Source organism: Ambystoma mexicanum, chromosome 5q (genome assembly GCF_040938575.1).
Source record: "Ambystoma mexicanum isolate Mex_15411 chromosome 5q, UKY_AmexF1_1, whole genome shotgun sequence".
Taxonomy (NCBI): domain Eukaryota; kingdom Metazoa; phylum Chordata; class Amphibia; order Caudata; family Ambystomatidae; genus Ambystoma; species Ambystoma mexicanum.
The window spans coordinates 41957652-41982222 of record NC_090933.1 but is presented as its reverse complement, the minus strand read 5'-3'; the positions used below and the strand labels follow the sequence as shown (position 1 = coordinate 41982222).

At 47.4% G+C, this 24571-nt stretch overlaps 1 protein-coding gene across 3 annotated transcripts in view; it reads right to left on the bottom strand.

Annotated features, from left to right (window-relative positions):
* AFG3L2 (AFG3 like matrix AAA peptidase subunit 2) overlaps positions 1-24571 on the bottom strand; it is a 1716771-nt gene that overhangs the window by 119812 nt on the left and 1572388 nt on the right. For all 3 annotated transcript variants that reach the window (XM_069620479.1, XM_069620477.1, XM_069620478.1), the window contains one exon: positions 6716-6910. In XM_069620479.1, the coding sequence (XP_069476580.1) occupies positions 6716-6910 (195 nt within the window). The remainder of the gene's footprint in view (positions 1-6715; positions 6911-24571) is intronic.

Genomic DNA, 24571 nt, shown 5'->3' with positions numbered 1-24571 from the left:
AAAACAAAAGGATCACATTGTTTCATCGAGGCCTGCGCGGAGAGCTTAAGGATGTTCTAGCTCAGATTGTAAATCTACCCCAGGTCTGCGCAGACTACATAGACTTGGTGGTTCAACTTGATCACAGACTTCAAAATAGAAAAGCAGATCGGTTCAAGTACGAAACCCGAGTACCGATCAAAACCCACGCTAACTCCAAGAGTCCCGATGTATCCAAACTATGCAAATCGGCGGTGTTAAAGGACCATTAACGCAGAAGGAACGAGAGAGAAGGCGGCAAATGCAACTTTGTCTGTATTGCCGGACTTCCGGTCACTTTCTTCGAAATTGTCCGGTTAAACCACCTAAGAAGGTGGTTGGAGCCACTGATAACGATTTATTGACACCTGATTCGGGAAACGACCTAGCCCGACAAGCGTAGGGGGCCGCTTGCCGAGCTTGAAAACAAACTCTTTGACCTCGCATTTTGTCATGCCAATGGTGCTTGTGGACCCAAAACAGCCTCAGCAGTTGCAGGCTATAAAAGCGTACATCGACAGTAGAGCTATTGGAAATTACATAGACCGTGAATTGGCTTCTAGGATTAAGCTCCCTCTCCGCCCGAAAGTAACCCAAGATGTCATTACTACAGTAGATGGAACCGAAATAGCCTCAGGGCCTGTAACGCATTCCACTGTTGAAGTGACACTGGTGGGTCAGGATGGACATCGGGAAGCAATTGTGTTTGATGTGATCAAGGCCCCACAATTTCAAGTAATCCTTGGAATTCCTTGGTTAGAAACACATAATCCCAGAATTGACTGGCGAGCAAAGAAGATAAGTTTTCCTGATTGTGAACCAACTTGTTATCCAAGAAATCCAGTTATGGGTCTAGCCTCAGCAACTTCCACCCCTGTACAGCTACCGTCAGAATACCAAGAATTCCAAGACGTTTTTCAGAAGGAACAGGCTAACACGTTACCTCCCCATCGGTCTTATGATTGCCAAATCGATCTGGTACCCAATGCTCAACTACCTTGTAGTAGGGTTTATGCTCTTACGGAACCTGAGAACCTGCATCTGCCTCAGTATTTAGATCAGTACCTAGCCAATGGTTTTATTCGCCCGTCCAAGTCTCCTGTCTCCTCAGCTCTGTTCTTCGTGCCGAAAAAAGAGGGCGACCTTAGAACATGTATAGACTATCGCGCCCTAAATCAAATAACGATTAAGAATCGTTATTCTCTGCCCCTGATCCCTGAGCTTATCGACCAGGTGAAAGACGCTTGTGTGTACACCAAGTTAGATCTCTGAGGAGCTTATCACCTGGTGCGTATAAAAGAAGGCGACAAATGGAAGACTGCATTCCGCACCAAATTTGGGCTCTTCGAACATCAGGTGATGCCCTTCGGTTTGTGCAATGCACCTGCCGCCTTTCAGTACTTTATGAATGATGTTCTTCGGGAACTTATCGATGTCTGCGTCATTGTTTACATTGACGACATCCTGGTGTACTCTTCTTCAGAATCCGATCACAGAAAACATGTTAGGGCAGTTCTTGAGAAATTGTGCCAGCACAGACTATTTGCAAAGCTCGAAAAATGCGTTTTTCATACCACAGAAGTTGAGTTTCTCGGATTCATCCTGACACCTCAAGGAGTCCGAATGAACTCACGAAAGGTGGACGCCATCCTCAAATGGCCATCTCCTAGCTCGGTGAAGGGAGTTCAGAGCATGCTCGGCTTCGCCAATTTCTATCGAAGATTCATCCCGGAATTTTCCCGGACAGTCCAACCCATCACAGCTCTCCTAAAGAAAAACAAACGCTTTGAATGGACTCTTGAGGCCGAACAAGCCTTTCAGGACCTGGAAACCAAAATCACCTCTGAACCTGTATTGAAGCACCCGCACCCAGATCTCCCTTACATTGTGGAAACCGACGCATCCAGTTCGGCCATGGGAGCTGTCCTGTCGCAAAGAGACCCAGAAACTAACCAACTACACCCTGTGGCCTTTTGGTCCAGGAAATTTTCTCCTCCTGAAATCAACTACGCAATTACCGACAAAGAGTTACTGGCTATTAAATCTGCTTTCAAGGCTTGGCGTCACTACCTTCTCGGGGCAAGACACACCATCACCGTAATTACGGACCACAGAAATTTACAGTATTTAAAGACGGCCAAAGCTCAATCTTCACGACAACTCCGATGGGCTCTATTCTTTGCGGAATTTGATTTTGTAATTACCTATCGCCCTGGCTGCAAGAATGGTAAAGCGGACGCCTTATCCCGGATTGGCATGAAGAACCCAATTCGAGTTTAGAACCTGTGCCAATCATACCTGAACAAAGAATCTTAGGCTTAACTTCATTGCAATCTATTGAGGACATCCAAACGCAAGTAAAACAACTTGTAGACTCTTCAGCCTTACTGGAATGGAGTCAAAAGGGTCCTCATTACACCGTTAAGGATGATTTACCCTACTTCCAGGAGCGGTTGTTTCTGCCAAGTAAAGAATTGCAAGAACTTGTTATTGCCCATCATCATGAATCATTAATTGAAGGACACCCTGGTATCGCTAAAACGGAGGAAAAAATCAAACGCCACTTCTGGTGGCCTTCTTGGAGAAAAGTTTTTGTATTGTCTTGCGGAATTTGCGCCCAAAACAAGGGTCAAAAGAAAAGGCCAGCCGGCCTACTTCAACCCTTGGATATTCCACCGGCACCATGGCACACCTTGTCAATGGACTTTATAACTGACCTGCCTCCTTGTGCTGGTTACAACACTATCCTTGTAATTGTGGATCTATTCTCCAAAATGGCCCACTTCTTGCCTTCAGCTTCCACCTTGGCCAAGGAATTCCTGGAGAATATAGTTCGCATACATGGTTTCCCTTCCATATTAGTCTCGGATCGTGGAAGTCAATTTATCTCCCATTTTTGGAAGAAGTGTTGCCAACTAGCACAAATAGATGTGCGGTTATCCACCAGCCACCACCCCCAGACCGACGGACAAACCGAGAGAACCAATCAGATTCTCGAGCAATATCTTCGGTGCATGTTACACCAATCCGAGTCAAATTGTAAAGACATCCTTTGGATCGCAGAATATGCATACAACAATTCAGTGCATTCTGGAACCGGACAAACTCCTTTTTATACTTTGTATGGTCACCATCCTCGGACCTCTGACCTAGACCCACCTCTGACCCTGGAAATGCCCGCAGTAAATCATCTGCATTCTACAATAACCCGAGCCTTCAAAGAAGCTGCAACTCATTTACAGCAAGGCAAGAAAAAGTATAAAGAAAACGCTGATTTGCACCGAAGTAAAACTCCTCCTTACCAAGTAGGAGACCAGGTATGGCTAGCAACAAAACATTTACCCCTCAAGGGCCCGTGAACCTTCAATCCCAGATTCATAGGACCTTATCCCATCAAGGCTATAATCAATCCCGTGGCCTTTAAACTGGATTTACCGTCTAACATGCGTATTCATCCAGTTTTTCATGCATCACTTTTGAAGCCAGTACAACCAGGGATCCGACTGTCCAAGCCTCCAGACCCAGTTAAAATTGAAGGGGAATTAGAATTCGAAGTTAAAGACATTTTAGACTCCAAGGTGTTAAAGTCAAAACTCTTCTATCTTGTTGACTGGAAGGGATATGGACCTCAGGAGAGATCGTGGGAGCCTAGTAACCATGTTCACGCACCTCGATTAATACAAAGGTTCCACCGGAGATTTCCGAACAAGCCAAAACCCCCAGAGGGAACAACCTTGGGAGAGGCCTTGAGGGGGGGTACTGTCATGATGCCTACCTCCAAGGAGCCAGGTCCGACCCAGCAACCCCAGAGGCAGGCATCATTCCCCCCACGGAAGTGCCAGCGGGCCCAAGCTGGGGCCCTTTGGACACAGTCCTGGCACCTTAGGTGCCAGGCTCATGTTAGACCCCTGTCCTGGCGCCTTAGGCGCCAGGCTCATAAAGCTAGACATGTGTTCAAGTGTTTTAATGTGCACTTACCTGATGCAGACCATGCTGCTACATCCAGGCCCTCTTGAGGCCTGAATGGAGCTACTTTACCTGTGGGACTACTTTCCACCTGGGTGTGGTCGGGGAAGAATACATACCTGATCGGTGGAAGGATACATACCTGGAACTTCTTCCAAAGCTATTTGAACCACGCCCGATCAGCAACTCACGCTTCGCGTTGTTCTGCTCCTCGCAGCTGGACGCTCACCGTGTCAGCTCCTGCATCTGGACTTCAGCCACGCCTGTCAGCATCCTGGGTCGCCTGCAAAGGGAGATAAGAGAGAATTGGAGGAGAAAGAAGACCTTACCAGCTAAAGCTGCATCACGGAGACATCACACCGACGATCCTGAAAGGGAAGACATCATTTTAAAAGCATTTCGCTTCGCTCGCTGCAGCGCTGCATTTCACTCACCTTTCCTGGGCGCCTCCATCTTCAGCAGCGATCATCCGGATCTGCACCCACTTCTCAGAGCCTAGAGAAACAAAGACGAGAAAACAAGGTGAGAGAAGGAAGGGAATAGGAAAGGCTCAGTTTCCTTCTAAGACTTACCTGTGTGGTTATTCCCATTTCATTTCGGGTCCTGCCGCTTCCTGGCATTCCGGACCCCGGCCCCTATGGGGAAAAAAGACAAGGACATTGAATGAGCGAATGCAAAGACATTACCTGAACGCTCATCCAGAACTTACCTGTCATTTACTGGAACTGCACGTTTCACTTCGGGTCGGCGCCATATCTCCGGCATTCCGAACCCCGGCCCCTAAGGGGAAAAAAGACATAAGCATTAGCGCTTGCTGCAATAAGACAATGAACATTATTATTAAGCTTGAACTTTTGAACTTGCAACAGAACTCTTACAGCGCCTCACCTGAATAGTCAAGCTTATTTTGAACTCTCATCAAACCTCAATCCCGTGAAGTAACTGGGTTTCAACGCGCCCCTGCATCAGAAGCAGGATGGAGAACTCATCCTTCCAGACCCGAAGGTGAGACTTCACGGGGAATCGTGGAAGGGTATCGTGGAGGGCTGGAAGGGAGTGGGAGGCTTGAGCATTATTCCATCAGTAGGTAATACTCCCTTTTCACGCAGAGGGGAATATTCCTGCGAGCCAGAAAAGACCAGAGTAGAGGGGCCCTTCCAGTCCATCTTCAGAGTCCTGCGCTTCACCACTAAAGAAGCATCAGCACTCGAAGCCAGACATGCGCCTCCGTGGGAATCAGGTGAGCGTGACAGCTACCCCCAGTTGGTAAGTATGCTGGCAGGAAGCAGGATGTCCAGGAAGCAGGATCTTCAAAGGTAAGTCTGACCTCAGGCGTCGGGGAGCGTTACGCTGCTTGCAAGTGCAGAATAACACGAAGCGTCTGTCTTGAGGATCGGGGCAGCTTATATAGCTGAGATCGTGGGCACGCCCATTAGGGCAGGTTTACCAGCCACACCCTGCTACTCCTAGAGAATGTGCACTTGCGAAGGCAATACATTAGCAGCCACACCCAAGAATACACTTGGGGCTACTTAATGGATGGAATGTTCCAGGTCAATGCATCTGAAGTGCTATGTCCCTAATAAAAGCTTTTTGGTGTTAAATGGATGTTCTTGTTCACTTTTGTTTATGAGCCTGGCGCCAAAGCCGCCGGGACAGTGTCCACCAAGGTCTCCTGTGTGTGCGACTCCTGCATAACTGTGTGCCTGAACCCATGACCATGACACCACCTGAGCCTCTGTACACCAACCAGTACGTCCCTTTCCTCTCTATGCTTCTACCTAGACTTGCTACTCACACCAAAATTGTAACAAGTGGTTGCAGCACTGTGCCAGTGGGTACCTCTCATTTACAAAGCTAGCACTGACAATTTGTTATTTTGCACCCCATGCCTAACTCTTCGTTTGGACTTGGGATCCACTTATTATAGTCCACAGCAGTGAGAGTCACATGTTCCTCAGACCTCCCCTATTATCCAAGGGGAGGGGACCCAGTGCCCCAGGTCACACCAAGTCCTCTCCTGACGGGCTATACCATAACCCGCAATCCAAATCAATGAGCCCCTATTATGCCTCTGGCACTTCAACACTTGCAACTGCTTCCTTGTATCAGGCCCATTCTTGTAGACAGGTCATCACTGATGCTCCCCGGGCTTCACCTCATCAGTAATCAAGTCTCGCTATGCACTATGTTCAGAATCCTCATAGCTTCTGAGCCCGTTCAAGTCACAACTTTGCCAGTGGACCACGCATCTGTTTCAGGGTTTCTCACCGGTAGCCATCTGCCTGTGTGTATTGCTCGCCTCACTGCCACAGCACCAGCAGATTCCAGCGGGGCTCTGCCACACACTATACTGGGAGCCCACACAGGGCCAGAAAAACCACAGCTGGCCACCTTACTTGTTTAACAGCTCCAAGCTCATTTCAAATTAGAGGCTGTGAAAAGGTATGTAGGAGCACCACTTTATAATATTGATTTTAAAAAACTTATGTTGTCCACCCTACACCACAAACATTTAAAGGTTTATGATTGTGGGGAGGGTTCCTTACTATATTAAGGAATACTCAGAGCTACTCGCTGCTCTAGTTTCATTTCTCTGAAAATTGGAGAAATGCTGAACAAAAAGATACACCGAAGGAGATCTTTGTTGAGCATCTAAAAACATTTATAGGTAACAAAAGTCCTTTTGGCTGGTAAGGAAAATCGTATTTAATGTTGCTTGTTCACTTACCTTCTCCACTTCTGCCCTTTTCTCCTTCAGAAGCTGCAATGTTCTTTCATAGGCAGTGTTAATAAGCACCCGAACTTCATCATCAATAAGCCTTGCTGTAGCTTCACTGTACGGTTTTTCAAGCACCATTTCTCCCTGTCTTGGAAGGTCAAAGGACACCTGACCCACTTTCTTATTCATACCAAATTGCACAATCTGAAAAAGAAAAAATGTGAATATATATGACATTCAGTGACATGATAGTGTAACTCAAAACCATAAGCCATCAACTATATTCCTAAATGAGACAAGAAAAATCAGAACACTATCAGGAAAAGTCACGATAAAAAAAACTGTTTATTGGTTTTTCATGTGCATCGAATACCAGTTCATCCAAAACAGAAACAAGGAACAGGAGAAACATTCATTATCCAGAAGAATTCATGGGCGCTAGGCAATATATCAGTTAAGAAAAGGGATCAGAGAGACTGACAGGGCATATACTGATAGAAAAGTGGACAGAGAAAAATCAATACTGCAAACTTCTAGATAAGTTACAAAGCAAGGAGAAGAACGCATTACTTACATCTCTATAATGTTCTTTCTGATGGATGTTTTTCCCACAGATTCCAAATCTATGATATTTATATCTCCCAGCAAAGCTGCTCTTCTGAACTTTTTCCACCTCCAGGGACCACAGTGCAGCTCCTTATCGGCTCTGCTCGATGCCTCTACATGCTGGACATGATGTCGAGCCAGTATATATTGAGGCGTGGCACCCCTTCAGCTGAGTTCCATCCTTTTCCCCTAGCACTGTGATGCTGAGGGACTGTAGAGATGATAAGTGTACTAGCTATCCGCCAAGTGGGCTAGGATGAGTGGGTGTTAAGGAAAGCATTGGGGGAACATCCATCAGAAGGAACATTAGAGGAAAGTAATTTGTTCTTCTAATGTATTACTTTCTCCTACAGATCCCGCATTTATGACAGACTCCCAAAGCAGTATATGGACCTGTAAGAGGAGGACAGCAAGGACACCACCTATACCAGAAAGCTCTGGAGGACTGCTCTAAACAAAGCGATCATCCTGCCCTGCCTGGGAATCCATGCATTAATGGTTGGCAAACTTGTGCAAAGAGGCCCACGTAGATGTCTAGAAAATGTTCAGAACAGGGACCCTACAGGCCAGAGGTGGTAGCCAAGCCTCTGGCTGATTGTGCTCTGAGACCCTCAGGCACATCCTTACCAACCAGATTGTAGCATTCTGAGACGCAGAGGTTGATCCACCTTGACCGTGTCCCTTTGGCCACGGGCACCAGTATAACCCACAAAAAGCTTGCCATTGTTCCTGCTATACCTCGTCCGAGAAACATAGTAGCTAACGGGACCCCACCGGGTCGAGCCAATGGAATTGCTTATCGGCCTTGGAAGAATGAGGTGGAGGAAAAAAGACAGGAAGATGGATCTTTTGAGAGAGCTGGAAATCCGAGACTACCTTCAGGAGGAAGGACGGCCTCCCTCTCAAAGTGCCTGGAGCTCACTCGCCCATCTAGCGGAAGGGATGGGAATTAGGAAAACCATTTTAAGGTTGAGTAACCTTAAAGAACAAACACGCATTGGCTCAACTGAGCACCCATAGGAAATGTCAACACTAAATTTAAATCCCATGCCAGAAGAACAAACTGGCATGGGGAAAACTGATTTCAGAATCCCTGCAAGATTTGCGTAACTGCTCAGGCGTCCCCTTTAGAACCAAAATAGTGATAGGTACCCCTTCATAGTGCCAATGTGCAGGTCAGGGAAAGCAAAAAATCCAGGACATAGGATGTAGGACAAGTAAAGGGATCCTGATCCTTCTCCGAGCACCAAGCCGAAAATGTACGCCATCTGCAGGAAGGCCTATGAGCCAGAGGAGCATTTCCAGCATGTCATCCGACAAATTCCACTCCCTTAATCTCAGCCTCTCAGCAGCCATGAATTAAGGTTCAGGATGTTGAAGTTTAGATGGAGCACCATCCCCGTCTGACTGGGGGAGCAGATGGACATGTCCAGCAACTCCGGGAACTGCATTACCCGGGCCCAGGCCAGAATGATCAAAATCACCGTGAACCCAAACAGGCATAGCCTCCTGAGAACTAGCAGGTTGACATGTTTCACAGGAATGCATAAAGTAGGTTGAATGTCCAGTCAATATTCAGTGCATCCCCCAGAGCTCCCAATAGAGGAAATCTCTAGAGCACAACAATTCTCACTTCTTGCTCACAGGTCTAAGATCTCCACCGGAACTTCCAGGGAGGTTGAATTCTGTCTGCTAAAAGCATCTGTAATCTCGTTGTGTTCCAGCGAGATATGCTGCTGCCAGAGACACCTTGTTCACCAGAGCCAAGAATCAGTCTCATTGCTTCTCTGCACAGAGAAAAGGATCCTACACCACCTCGGTTGGTAAGGTTGTGCATGGCTACTGTTTTTGTCTGCCAGGTCAGCACATCCCTGGCCCATACTGAAGGAAAACAAGCGAGCCTGATCACTTAACTGCAGCAAATTTTGTGTTCCCTAGAATATAATGGGGACCCCAGGACTTTCACCGCCAAATTTTCCATGCGAGCACCCCAAACATTTAAGGACGCATCTATGACTACTGTCAGTTGAGGCCAGGTTTACTGAAGCAGCACACCTTTCAGGAGATTGTCTTGAAGGAACCACCATGTTAGGTCTGGGGGCACTTTCGCTGAGACCTGTAGACGGCACAAAGTACTACAAGTATTCAGGAAGCCATGAGGCCCAGTAAGCGGAGAAAGGCAGAGGCCGCACTTTCTCCTTGATTGGATGACATGCACAGTCTTGAAGATGTTCCCCATTCGATTGTTAGCCGGGAAGGCCCTGCCCAGGCCTGTGTCATAAGGACTGGGCCAGCGAAATCGGAGACGTCTTGACTTTCAGGGAGAAGCCAAAGTGTGAAACAGACTGCAGGTAGGGAACAGATTTGCCGGCATCTAGTCTGGGGAGCGAGAACAGATGATCCAGGGATCCTCTTCTGAGACAAACTGCACCTTGCATCTGGACAGTGACGATTACCCAAAGTTCTCCACCAGGCATCATAAAGATGCCAGAGGCCTCCGAGAAGTCGGGGATAGGAAGCATGTCCAGTTCAGACTGTCTCTGGTCGTCAGGCGTATTTCTGCCAACAAGGGGTGAGTCTACATCTCTACACTTGCCCACAGCATTTGAACTCACAGATACAAGCAATCTAGGCCCCAGATGGACAAGATGAATCCGAGACTTCAAGGTTTATGTAGGAGCACTAGCGCCCCTCGAGGATGAGAGTAAGAAGAACCGGCTGACACTGGCGGTAGGGGTCAGTGGTCTGGGACAACCTCTGTGAGTTGGTGTATGATAAAACGGCATCATTTGAGGAGTTAAAGGATGCCCTATCGACGTATTTACCCCACATACCAATGTGGATTATGAGAGACATATTTCACATGACTACACAGACCAAGAGAGAATCCCTGGACAATTTTGTCATGAGACTTCGAGTAAGTATCAAACAATGAGAGTTCCATCTATATTCGAACTAAAAGGTGTTGCGTTCGCAAGTGATAGCGGACTGTGAATCGCCAATGTTTAGAACAAAACGTCTCCAGAAACAACGGTCTTTAGAAGAAATACTGGTGATGGCATGTAAGGAATCTACCATAGAGCTACAAGTTGAGAAGATAAACCGGCTAAAAGTGCATCTCGCTGAAAAGGAAACAGGGAATGCCGACAAGATAGAACCAGCACAGAGTGAACAAGCGCTACTTAAAAGGAATGGCAAATCCTGCTTCCGGTGTGGATATGAATTCGCGCATGAGGGTGCCTGCCCGGCAATGGGACAAACATGCGCAGCATGTGGGGAGAGAATCACTTTAGAGCGGTGTGCCTCAATGCTTTTTTGGTGGCCACCCCCATTCACGACCAGGCAACAGATGATCAATGGAAGAAGGGTTATGTGTGGTCGATTGGAAACCCCACAGCGAAGGAACACAGCCCAGCCATCGTGATGCAAGTCAACAACACACCCGTGAAATTCAATTCCTCATAGACACAGGAGCAACAGTGAACGTAATAAGCAAAAAAGTGTACAACAACAGGACATCAAAGCCAAAGCCGAAGACATCACAAGGTGACATCTACCCATTCGGGTCCAATGTTCCCCTGCCGTGCAGAGGAGTATTTACCGTAAGATGTACCTATACATCACATTCGGCCCGCATACAATTGCACATATTCAAGGCTGAAGAAGAAAGTGGGTGTATTTTAAGTTTTAAGACTGCGATGAACATGGGGCCTGGTGCAGGTGCTATTCAATATCATGGCATACAAGTACATGGTGCAGGATGGAAACGTTGAGAGAGCATTTCCAATGCTGTTCAAGGGTCTGGGAAAACTTTGTAACTGAAAAGTGAAACTACACATCGATGAGGAGATAAAACCAGTGGCCCAGCACTACAGGGGCATCCCCATTAACATCCAATATTAGGTAGGGGTGGAAATAAGAAAACTGCTAGACCAGGGCATTATAGAACCAGCAACCGCACCCACCCAATGGGTGTTGCCCATCGTACCCATCCCCAAGAAATCAATAGATGGCTCCATACGTTTGTGTGTGGACATGAGGGGACCCAATCAGGCAATTCAATGAGAATGTCACCAAGCACCAATATTCACTGACATGATTCACCTACTAAATGGGGGCTACGATCTTCTCAAACCTTGAACAAAGGGTACTGCCACCTGGAGTTGACCCCGAAATCCCGGTACATTTCCACGTTTGTCACACACCGTTAGAAACATCTGAACTCTGGAATTTCCTCTGCTGCAGAAGTCTTCCAGGAGGAAATTCACAAGGTGTTTAAACACATCCCGCAGTGCATCAACTATAGCGATGATATAACGGTATTTGGAAGTTCCATGGAGCAACATGATGCTATCCCTACATCGGGTCTGCATAGCATTGGAGGCAGCCTAACGCTGAACAAGGAACTAATGTGAATTCCGGAAACTAACACTTAAGTTCTTCAGACAGATCTTCTGACGCAAGTCCAGTGGGTCTGGGAGCCATTCTGGCCCAACATGATCACAATGTAGAGGAAACTAAATTCATCTTGTCATATGCCAGCCGAAGTCTGTCTGTCACAGAACAAGCCTATTACCAGACGGAAAAGGAGAGTTTGGCTGTGGTGTGGGCCTGTGAACATTTTCATCTCTTTCTATATGGAAAGGCCTTCACCATCATCATTGACCATCAAGAACTCCTTACCATCGATGGCAACCCGAAATCATGAATGCCAACGCAAATTGCTAGATGGGGTTTACGCCTTAAAGATCATCAGTTCAAAATTTATAGCAGACCATGCAAGGAAGACAATCTGGCTGATTATCTCTCCCGCCACCTGACGGGGTCGGCAAGGGTGGAACCTTCAATAGCAGGTACGTATCTAAACTATATTATCCATCCGAGGGAACCGGTCCCACTCGAATGGGCCACGGTCCAGCCTGAGTCCGAAAATTTCCAGGGTCTGGCCATCACAGCATTCTGCATCGGAAAATGTAAAATGAAGCATGCAAGGGAGATGACAAAAGACAAGACCGCAGAACTTCAGTAGGACTCAAATAGCTTACTATTGGTTCAGGATGAACTCACTGTCAGCGAGGACCACATTATTTTGAATGGGTGAAAGATTGTCATGACAGGTTGTTGAACTGGCACACAAAGGACATTGTGGCATATTTTCTATGAAAATGATACTGAGACGGAAGATCTAGTTCCTGAAATTGGATGCCCAAGTGGAAGACACACTGAGAAACTGCACTCCATATGTGGTGTGGACACGATGCCACACCTGTCGCCACTTCAAATGTCACCATTACCAGAAGGAATATGGGAAGAAGTTGCAATTGATTTCTTTGGGCCAGTGATGGACGAGTACTCTAGGTTGCCAGACGTGCAGATTGTTCAATCGATGGAAGCTATCTGCGTCAACCCCGCACTGGACAAATATTGACAGCATATGGCATTGTAAAGATTCTTAAGTCTGACACAATGTGCCACCTTTCCAAAGCTAGGATTTTGCAAACTTTGTTGCATACTTGGGGTGTAAACAATGCTATATAACACAGCTATGGCCCCAGGCCAATGGGATGGTGGAATGATTTTATGGTCACCATTAAGTGACAGATGGAAAAGCCATTTGAACAGAGTTTTTATCAGCTGCTGCTACTACTACTACTACTACAGGACCACTCCACAACGCACGACAGGGGTATGGCCAGCTGAGTTGATGTTCGGACGAGTAATCCGGACGAGGCTCCTGCAAGCAGAACAATGGAAGGGCAGTTGCGAAGGGGACTCTCAAATGAGGGCAAGAGATGAGACAGAGAAGCAGAAGATGAAAAAGTATGCACACACAAGACGTGTAGCCTGAGAGGTCGACATCAAGCTCAGGGATCAGGTGGTGGTGGTGGTGCGGCAACCTCAGAAGAGAAAGGAGGACTCTATGTTCATTCCGGAACCGTGGATGGTCACAAGTTTGCTCATTCGTTCAATAATGTTATTCGACCATAGGGCCATGAAAGTACATCAAAACATATAAACAAACAAAAAACATTCAGAAAATGTATAAATGAATCACAAAATAAATTATAATCAATGCAACCTCTCACCAAAGGCAGCACCTCAGTAGTCGTCTCCCCAAAGGCAGCATGTTTGCCCCAGATAACACCGGATTATTGTTCCTAGCATGAGCCACATAGTCTGTTTTGAAATCAAAATGCGGGCTAATTCGGATTGAGCTGTTCATTAGTGGTGCACTTTTCATATTGATAACAAGGATGCAACAGGCTATGCTTTGGTCCCAAAATGCTATCCTGATGAAGGCATATGCATTCTCCCACAGATTGCGAATTCTAATACAATTTGAGATGCCCTCCCGAGATACGAACAAACAACTGCGCACAGTGCAGAGCCAATAGAGGCTTTTATTTATCAGTGCCTCCCTGGTTTCTTGTTGGTTACTGGACAATTTGGGGACTTGATGCAAATACACAATACCGCTCCTTGTGTCCAGCCCAGTGTGTGTTCTGCGGGCCCTTGATAAGTCACATAGATGGAATCACGTTGTGCCACAAAATCAGCCCCAGCCGGTGGCTTATTGGTCAATGGTTCGGATATCGGTGCATGGGCGGGTTCCCCTACATTTAGACCCTTCAGACCCTTGTGCCTCTTGGCTCGATGTTGGTGAGGCCAGCAGAGGGTCCTCTGCCCTGTGTGGGACCGGGGTCACCCGGGTAGTCATGGCTCCATCAGACCCAGTGAGTTCTGCACTTGTGCAAACTACTCCCATCCCTGTTCTACTTGGTTCATGGTACTACTGGAGATGCCCGGGTTGGGGTGGTCTGCCCCCGAACCGCCCTTCATTTTTGTTGGAGGCCCCCTCAAGACTGCCCCTCTCTCCTGTGCCTGAATGAGGACCAGGATTAACCTCTTTACTTCATACAGTTTCGACAGGACAGCTCCGCAATCACAGCTACAGGATTTACAGGCTCCCTCGTCGACTGGGATATCAGTGGACTGGATGTGTGATTCAGAAGAAGTTGGAGTAAATGTGTAACCAAGGCCATCTGACATGATGTTCTCAGGGTAATTCCTACTTTTGCCAGGACCTGCAAGGGGACAACTAATTGTGGAAACTATCGTTGGCATCGTGCTGTTTGACCTCCACAACCTCGGGGACAAGAAGACTGTTCAATTTTAACTAGGTGAGATATGGATCCAAGTCTGGCAGGTCCAACAAATGTGTGCTTGGGTTAGGTCCCTTTATGTATGGGGTCATAATGTCTTTTGGTTAATTCATGCAGGTATTCATGGGCAACGCCCCCTACCCCAAGTTTAAATGCGGGTAACAAGAAGTAGCATAATTCTGATCATAGCTCTGGTCCAAAACCCCCAGTTCTACGAGAAAGTCAGGCGCAAGCACGGGAGCTGAATTGATTAAGTCCATAATTTGGCGCCCGGGGTTTTATGGTTGATACCCAAGAATAGGTTTAATTTTTTTAATTGGAAAGTAAGCTTCCCCCGTAATTTGTGTAGGGCTCAGGGGATGTTTATTTTCCAAGGCAAACACCCGAGCTTGGGCCCCACACCATCTTGCGCTTGACTGTAAATATCCTGCGCTTATGGGTTGTTTGCTCTATCCCCTTAATAGTATTTCTACATGGTGAGGCAGAGCCATTAAGGTTAGCTATCGTACTACTGCAATCAGGGCTTCTCACCTGACAGTCCACAGATCCTGATTATATTTCCATTATTTAATCCAAGGCCAGTAGAACAGCCTCCTCCTAGGCCTGACGAACTCCCTGCAGTCTGCCAATCTCCCTGTGCCCTTTCCCCCACGGGTTTCACCCTGGTGGGGTGGGGGCGGGATATTTGAAGAGAGGAGGGCGTGGCCCAGTCAGCTTCCTGCTGGAGCAGGAGAATGTGCTGCCGAACTCCTGCCTCCTTTACCCCGCGATCACAAGTAAGAAGGGCACCATGGTAACAGCAGAAGAGAAGTGGAAGATGCTTGCTTGTAACATCTCACATTTAAAGGGATATAAGGAAGGAGTCAGAGAAGTTGGTGTGAAAATGATTCCGAGGCCTCGTACCTAGTAGACTGAGCTGTCAGATGACGAGTGGAGAGGGGCTGTGAGGAGCTTGTCCCAGGTGAGCCCTGAACAGGTCAGAGAAGAGCACCCCACATGTACCCGAATAAAACCTGTGAGGCTCATTGAGGAAATAGGTTAAGAATTGACTTTCTATATAACAAGGGGGAGATGTAATGTAGGACATAGGGGAGAACCATCCGCCTCATTCTCTTGATCCATTCATCTCTGCACCAGCCTCCCTCACCTCCACTACCCAACCCTGCAAGAAGGAAGTATCTATTCGGCCTAACATAAACTGAACTTGATGTTGTGCATCTTCTCATGAAAACACCATACGCCAAAAGATATGAATTTGGCTAACAGCTAGAAGGGTTTGCATGTCAAAAGAACACACAATAACGCAAGAACATTAGACTCATAATCCAGCCCCCTGTAAGCATCAGCCTCAGAAAGAAACTGACCAGACAATGACATTTACAGTTACACAGCCACAGTCGCCTGTTACACAGAAGTATGACTCCTTAGCCCACACAATATTACTCATGTCTTGCCCTCATGAGAATGAAAGGCTCATTTAGCCCTGGGGGGATTGAAGCCTGTAGCAGCAGCCTGAAGGCCTGCACTTCTTGCTTGTGCAGGCTGCACTGAAAGCACAGGGTGGTTGCCTTTGCACTTTCTTCAGGGAGGACAAGATAAAGCCTGGGATTAAAGGGATGGTCTAGTAAACATTTTTATTTAAAAAATAGATAGGCAACATAAAAAAAAAATACTAGCATTCTCCGTTTTAAAACTTCCTATGTAAAATTTTGAGCTATTCAAGCTCAAAATTCGCAAAAGTAAGCACATGGGCGCATCCATTTTGTGAAATGGAGGCCCTCCTGTGCTGGCTTTTGCGGCACTAATGAAGGAAAAGCCAGCCAGCTGTAGTAAACAAAGGCTACCGCTGGGTGGCTTTCCCTTCATTAGTGCTGTAGGCGGAGGACGGGGACCGGAGACCAGAGCAGGAAAGCTGCAGCTGAATCCCGGTAAGTGCTATTTATTTTTTTTAAAAAAATAAGCACTAGCTGCTGTTTTTTTCTAAGTTTTCCAGGCTGGAGGAGCCCGGAAAACTTAGAAATAAAACAGCAGCTTTAAAAACGTTTTATTTATGATTGCGGTCGCTTTTGAAGCGACCGCAAACATAAATACAACGTTATTGTGTTGGAAAACGCTGCGGTTTTTCTTTCCAAGTTTCTCAGGCTCCTCCGGCTCGGAGGCGCCTGAGAAACTCGGAAAGAAAAACCGCAGCGTTTTCCAACACAACCGCGTTGTTTCTGCCTGAATCTGCTTTCCCATTTGGGGCTCTCGGGCTCCCCACAGGGAGCCCGAGAGCCCCAAATGGGAAAGCAGATTCAGGCAGAAACAACGCGGCATTGCGGAAAACAACCGCATTGTTTCTGCCTGAATCTGCTTTCCCATTTGGGGTTCTCGGGCTCCCCACGGGGAGCCCGAGAGCCCCAAATGGGAAATCAGCTGCAGGTAGAAACACTACGCGGCATGTAAACATAACCGCGTGTGTTTCTGCCTGCTGTGGCTTTCACTTTGGGTCTCCGGTGCTCCCCTGGGAGCACCGGAGACCCAAAGTTATAGCCACAGCAGGCAGAAACACACGCGGTTGTGTTGGAAAACGCTGCGGTTTTTCTCTCCAAGTTTCTGAGGCTCCTCCGAGCCGGAGGAGCCTGAGAAACTTGGAAAGAAAAACCGCAGCGTTTTCCAACACAATAACGTTGTATTTATGTTTGCGGTCGCTTCAAAAGCGACCGCAAACATAAATACAACGTTTTTAAAGCTGCGGTTTTATTTCACACTGTGACTGGGGTCCAGATGAAATGTTGAAAAAGATATGCTGGGGCAGGCAATAGCCAACTAGTTATTCAATTTTAACCCAAAATGTAGTTTGTGGATTCCAAGATGGCCACCATCACTGTTTCATCGTGAACAGCGTGCGCCTCCTCAGCGGCTCTATAAAGGAGCAATTAGCAGCATCGGCCTGGGGTACCGCAGCGAGATTCCTGGGGACATAGGTGCATTAAGGAACAGCACTTAGCGGAGAGACCCAATAGCCGCCCCTGTGCCTGAACCCGCCACCCTGGCATCTTAAACTATCCTCTACAGACCCGGCAACCAGAAGAAGAGGGACGCCAAGGGGAGGTGGTGCCGAGTCTAACTGCAGGGGGCAACGGGAGAGGGTGGGAATCGCAGCAACATGCTAACTACAAGGGAAATGAGGGGTATGGGTAATCCCAATGGGGTCCACATTCTCTCACTGAATATGAGGGCTAAACACACCTGCCAAAAGACGGAAACTGGAGAATCTCCTTCAGCAAGACAAACCCGCTGTGGTGACACTCCAGGAAACCCACATCCGCGCCCACGACAGACAGATTTAAGCTCAGAGGGTACCCGCAGGTCCTATAAGCCAATGACAAGAGCAAGGGCAGAGGGGTCTGATAGCACTTAGACACATACCAAATGTTCAAATTGTGGCCATCAAAGAGGACAAATAGGGTAGGTTTCTATTCGTACAGCTGCAATGGGGAGGCAAACCCCTCACAATAGCTCCGATGTATGCACCAAACACAGGACAAGATGGGTTTCTAAGAGGAGTACTGGAGAAACTAGACTAATTCACTAGGGTCCCTCTGATCCTGACAGGGGATTTTAATCTGGCGTGGCGTCTGCGAGTGGCCAGAAGCAGGGATGGGGTTCCTTCACGGGGCACCCCATTCAATAAGTTAAAGGCCAGCATGGACAAACGGACCATTGTGGAGACATGGTATGAATTAAAGGGGGACTCCCGGGGGTTCGCATACTACTCTCATGTCCATAGATCTTTCTCCAGGATTGATTACATTTGGGTGTCAGTGTCTATACCCGGGCAGATTTGGAACATTGAGGTGGGGCCGATTACGCTTTCTGACCACGCATCTCTGCAAATAGAAATAGACTGGGTGAGAGGGGAGTCAGGGCCTTTGGCAATGTCAATTTCCCTGCCACCTCCTAAAGGATACGGTAACATGGAAGGAGTTAAGTGAAGCGATCCACAACTTTTTCGCGGAAAACAAGATGGCATGGGTGCAAGAAGCAGTGTTGTGGGATGCCTTTAAGGCAACCATGTGGGAGTCCTCATAGCAAAACAGGCAGTGCGGGCCAAGCAGGAAAGGGCCCTCCTCCAAAAGGACCTAGAAATGCGCCTGAAAAGGGTAATGGAGGGAATGGAAACTGATAAAGGGGCAGGGATCAGGAAGGAATACAGGCTTATCAAGGTGCAGCTGAGCATATTGCTCACAAAGCAAGTAGAAAAATCCCTCTTATACCTGAAGCAGGAATATTATATCCAGGCCAAAAAGACTGGCCGGCTCTTAGCCGGGCAGGTTAGGAAAAGGGAAGTTGCGGCCGTGATTCGACACATGGCAGAAAGTCACTCACTAAGAGGAGATTATGCAGGCATTCACACAATTCTACTCCACCCTGTACACTTCCGAACAACCAGATAGTGAACTTCAAAGTGCCTTCTTAAAGTCCTGTCAACTGAAAAGCTTAGATCAGAGCCAGCGAGAAGCTCTGGAAAGGGCGATCACTGAGGATGAGGTCTTAGCGGCGATCAAATCTCTATCCCCAAACAAAGCCCAGGTCCGTATGGGTATCCTGCCATGTTTTATAAGGCCATCCAAACCACACTGTCTCACCGGCTAACCTCTCTATTTCATACCTTTCTCGATGCTGGCTCCATCTCACAATCTATGGAGAAAGCCAAGGTGGCCCTAATCCCTAAACCTAATAAGAATCCTGCCCTCTGTAGCTCCGACCGCCCTATTGCACTAATAAATCTGGATGCAAAAATGTTTACCAAAATATTACCGTTGAGATTAGATAAAATAATCACGGTCCTGGACCAGGCGGGGTTTGTCAAGGGGAAAAAAAACCTTCAATAACATCAGGCGCATTTCCCATCTTATCGAGAAGTCTAACCGGGTGGGCTTGAGAGCGGGGGTCCTAGCACTCGACGCCGAGAAGGCCTTCGACCGGGTCGAATGGTGTTAGGCAGAAACCTGTGCAGTTCCCTCTGGGACCACTGCAAAAGATTTAAGACCTCAGGTGTTTGGCAGTAAACCCACTTGGTAGTAGTCTGTACCACACAGATTCACTTGGTAGCTGTGGCTGAGCAGTCAGACTTCCCTCAAGAAGAGTTAGGCAGTATACAGAGTATTCACAATAGGTCAAGAGAACACAACAGAACAAGTAAACGCTGACCAGGGATTGGTGTAAAAGAGATATCATTATTTATTTAAAAACCACATCTAGAAAAACACACAGTCACTAATAGTAAGCAATTCAAAAACACAGTCACTAAAAGATATACACTCCCTTAAAAGAATATTAGACTTAAGTAAAGCCCCACTTATTTTCAGACAGCGGTGAGCGCTTAACGTAGATGGCACTCTAATAGTTCGTTTTTAAAAGGGAGAGAAAAGCAGAGAACAAGTTGAAACAGATCCCAATACTTTTACAAGAACATAACAAGAGAGGAAGGCAAAGTAAAACCGTGAAGTTAGAGTTCAATAGGCCGGATCCACTTTAAGAGGATCAAACGAAATGTGTCCAAAGTCACACGGTTGCAGTGCATAAAAGTCTTGTAACGGTTCAAAAAGGAGTTGGACCAAAGAAAGGGACCAGTTAGAGGGTCAAGGCGGCCAGCCCAGTCCAGAAGGTTAAGGAGTTATTATTACCTTGTAGCAATCTTTAGAAAGGGAGGCCTGGCGGACACGGTACCTTTAGGTGGTGAGAACACTCCAGCGGGGGCAGTTGTTCCTGGCAGCGGATGCAAGTCGGTGCTTCGTCCGGGGGAAGAGAGGATCTCGTTGTGGAGGAAGACAAGAGTCAGCTGCACTGCCAGGGAAGAAACCAGCCGCGGAGTTTCTCAGGTACAAGGAGCAGTCCATTGATTCGCGGTTCAGTGGTGAGAAGCTATCCGGCTGCCGGGGTGCTTGGCACGGGCAGTTCGACCACAAACCGGTCTGGGGTGCGAAGAAAGAAGGTAAAACTGGTTGTGCCCACCAGTCAGGGGAAGAAGCCTCTCCAGCCGGGAGATCTTCTCTGTCGTCGGGAAGTGGTGAGTCGGTTCCGCAGGGCTCCACCGGTGGTGTCGTCATGGTAGGTCGTCTCAGCTTCTCCCTCGTCGGATTCTCAGGTCCTGTGGCGACTTCTGAAGATCCAGTCCCCAAAGCCCTGCTTTAATGCAGCATACCCCCATTCACTCAGCCTAGCTGTCAATCAAACATGCTAAGTGGTGAGTCGGCCGGCTCACCACTTGGGCCAATCACACAAGAGTGCGACTTGAGTTACCAAGGTAACTCAGTCCAGGGTGCCTAAACCCCCTCCCACACCCCCAGTGGTACCCAGACAGATTGGCACCACTTTTGGAGGCTTCTGTGGAGAAGCCCGCCAAAAAGTGGAACAAAGGGCTCGACTTGGGTTGGAGTCACAGAAGAGAACACAAATGCCATTTTAGAATCGAGTCTTGGCAAAAAATACCAACCGGCGAATTAATAATAAATAAACTGGCGGTATGTTCGAGGTTATGAGAATTAAATAATTAAAGTTGGTAGCCTCGAACAATGGGAAAATCCCATAGGAAAATACTCGCGGTCGAATATAAAAAGTAGTTTCCACTGCCACCAGCCAAAACCCGATCAGGGGGGACGGAGACGTGCCCCCTCGACTAACAGACCTCGGGGCAATCGAATTGCCCCGACCAGTACGTCCACAATATGATGATTTGTACTGGTTTCTGTTAATAATTTGGGACTAGTAAAGCCAATGGTGACTTTACATGCCCTGGGAGACAGTAGTCAGTCCCAGGGTATGGAGTCTATGGTGGGGGGTCACTATTGACACCCCTGTGTTACTGCACGGAGGGTGCTGTGTAACATACATAATAAAAACACATGAGACCCTATGGAGTAAAGGACCCCATAAAACACATTAACAGTCAAAGGAACACCATAAACATGCCCAAGAGTGGGAGAAAAAGAGTCCGACTCTTGGCAGGAGGAAAAAAACAAACTCCAGAAATCCAGCAAAGCTGCTGGGGGACTCACTAGGTTAGGAAATTCAGCTTAAAGAGAGAATTCTCCCTAACAATGGTCATTTTTGTTCGCGGCTATGGAGGCGATGGGATTCGTCCCGGTCTTTATCCGCCTAGTCAAGGCCAAATACAGATCACTGCGGATCAAGATCGCCATAAACGGGTGTCTGTCCCAGGTAATAGAGATAACTAGGGGGACCAAGCAGGGATGTCCTATGTCCCCAGTTCTGTATGCAATACTTTTGGAACCGTTCCTGGCTAGAATAAGACAAGATAAGGGAATAAAGGGGGTCGCCTTCGGGGGGAGGACCATAAGGTAATGGCATTTGCCGACGACCTGTTGGTGGTACTCACTGAATGGGGAACCCCTCTCAGGGAAATCACAGCGCTCTTGATGGAATTTGGCAGGGTGGCGGGTCTGAAGATTAATAACCAAAAAGCAGAAATAATGCAATTGCTAGGTGACGAGTCCCCAGATCCGTTAGAGACAGGGCAATTTGTCTGGGCGAAGGGACCCCTCAGGTACCTCGGGGTGGCACTTACTCCCTCTGGACAGGGTAAATACCGAGCTAATTATCCCCACCTTGTGGGAACAATCAAGACTTGGCTAGCTGAAAGGAGGCTCCTCAGCTTATCATGGGCTGGTCACATCAGTGTTATCAAAATGGTGATCGTGCCCAGGGCGCTCTACTACTTCTAAGCACTCCATCTGGCGGTCCTCACCAGCTTCTTTAATGCTTTGAACAAACTGCTGCAAAACTATATTTGGCAAGGTTTTACAAGTGGGGTCTTTGAATATCAACTTAGAGTGCCCTGCGCCCAACATTAAAAGGTGTGTTGCATGCCCGTGAAGGTACGGAGAATTATTTCCCCTGCTCCCTTATAATCAAAATATCCAAAAGACATTCACACATGGGCTGCACCACTATAGTAAAAAACTTTCAGCAGCAATTGATTGAAATTAATATTTGTTTTAATATATCATAGTAGCCCTCGTTTGAGACAGGTGTTTCAGCACGTACTGTGCCTTTTTCAATCAGGGCAGTAGAAGCTTTTTGTTCTGGTTGGCTAAGACCATGTAGGTCTAATGTCATTGATGGGATGGATGTCCAGGGTTAAATCCCTCCTGCAAAGTGTCTCGTCAATCTTCACGGTCGGCTCCATTCTATACAAATGCAGTAAAGTTTTTTTACTATAGTGGCGCAGCCCATGTGTGAAAGTCTTTTGGATATTTTGATATTTGGCAAGGGAAAGGGCAGAGGGTGGCTTGGGTGGTCATGACCACCCCCTCGGGGGCGGGAGGATGGGCGTCCCAAACTTTAAGATGCATTACCGGGCGGCTCAGCTGAGGGTGATTAGAGAGAGTGTATCCAGTCATTGCATCGAATACAAAGCATTGATTGCCAAAAGCATGGAAATAATGCATCGAAAAAAAAGCATTGAATGCACTTTTTTCTAAGGTAAAGGTTTTATTTTAATTATAATAGGTTTTAAGGGGTAAAAAAAAAGGAGTTGGGGGGGACGCCCCATTAAAAAAAAAGTTGATGCTTTTTTTCGTTGCTTTTTTTTTTTAGATGCTAAGGCATTCGATACTTTGGCATTCGATGCAATCAATATAAATCATTAGAGAGTGGTTTGCAGGGAAACCAGAATGCATCTGGCGAAGGATGGATAGGGCGGATGAGGTCTTGTGGCAACTTAGAGCCGATAGGCCCCCCCAACATGCATAAAAGCTGTCTAACTGCCTTGGTCGTGGATACGTGGGACCTCATGGTTAAGGAGGGGAAGATCACGTCCTACCCACCACCGTTCACCCCCAGTTTACCCCGGGGGTTTCGCTAGGTGGGAAGAGGAGGGAGCTATCCACGCAAGGGACATGATGGAGGGGCAGGAGGTGAAATCCTTCAAAGAATGTAAGGTAACCATGGGGCTGAGGGAGGAGGATAGGTTCCAGTATACCCAGCTAAAACATTGGCTCTTCTCTCACAACATGAGAAAAGCGGCAGCCAGCGACTTTACCCCACTAGAAAGGTATCGGCTAAGTAACTCTGGGGATAGGCAAGTGGTCAGTAAACTATATGGGATTTTTACCTCGCCCGAGACCCAGCGGCTCTACATGAAGCAATGGGCCAACACGCTCTCGCTCCCGCTATCAGAAGAGCAGTGGTGGAAAGTGTGCCAGTGAATCCAGAAGTTAATCAGAGGTACGGAAATCGGAGAAAATTGGACTAGAGTTTTGATGCAGTGGCACTTAACCCCCTTGTTAGGGAGAATTCTCTTATAAGGCTAATTTCCCAAAGCTAGTGAGTCCCCCAGCAGCATTGCTGGATTTTTGGGGTTTGTTTTTTTCTCCTGCTAAGAGTGAGACTCTTTTCCTCCCACTCTTAGGCATGATTTGAGATATGTCTTTGACTTATTGTGTGCTTATGGGCTATGGGGTCTTTTTACTCCATAGGGTATCATCTGTTTTAGTGTATGTGTTACACAGCACCCTCAGTGCAGTAACAAGGGGGTGTCATAGTGACCCCCAAACATAGACTCCATACCCTGGGATTGACTACCGTCTCCCAGGGCATGTAAAGTCACCATTGGCTTTACTAGTCCAAAATTGTTAACAGAACCAGTACAAACCATCATATTGTGGAAGTACTGGAAGGGGTTAATTAGATTGCCCCTGGGTCGGTTTCCAAGGGGGCACTGTCCAGTCCCCCCTTGTCGAGTTTCTGGCTGGTGGCAGTGGTTACCACACAAAATATTCCACCAGAATATTTCCTATGGGATTTTCCCATTGGTTTTAAACGCACCACTTTTTGGTGCAATGTTAAAGATACCGCCGGTTTATTTATTTAATATAAAATTACCGGTTGGGTCTTTTCACCAGAACTCTTTTCTAAAATGGCGTTTGTGTCCGTCTCTGTAACTCCAACCAAGGTCGAGCCCTTTGTTCCACTTTTTGGCGGGCTTCTCCACAGAAGCCCTCCAACTGGTGCCACTCTGTCTGGGTTCCACAGGATGTGTGGGTGGGGGAATTGGCACCCTGGACTGCGTTGCCTTAGCAACCCAAGT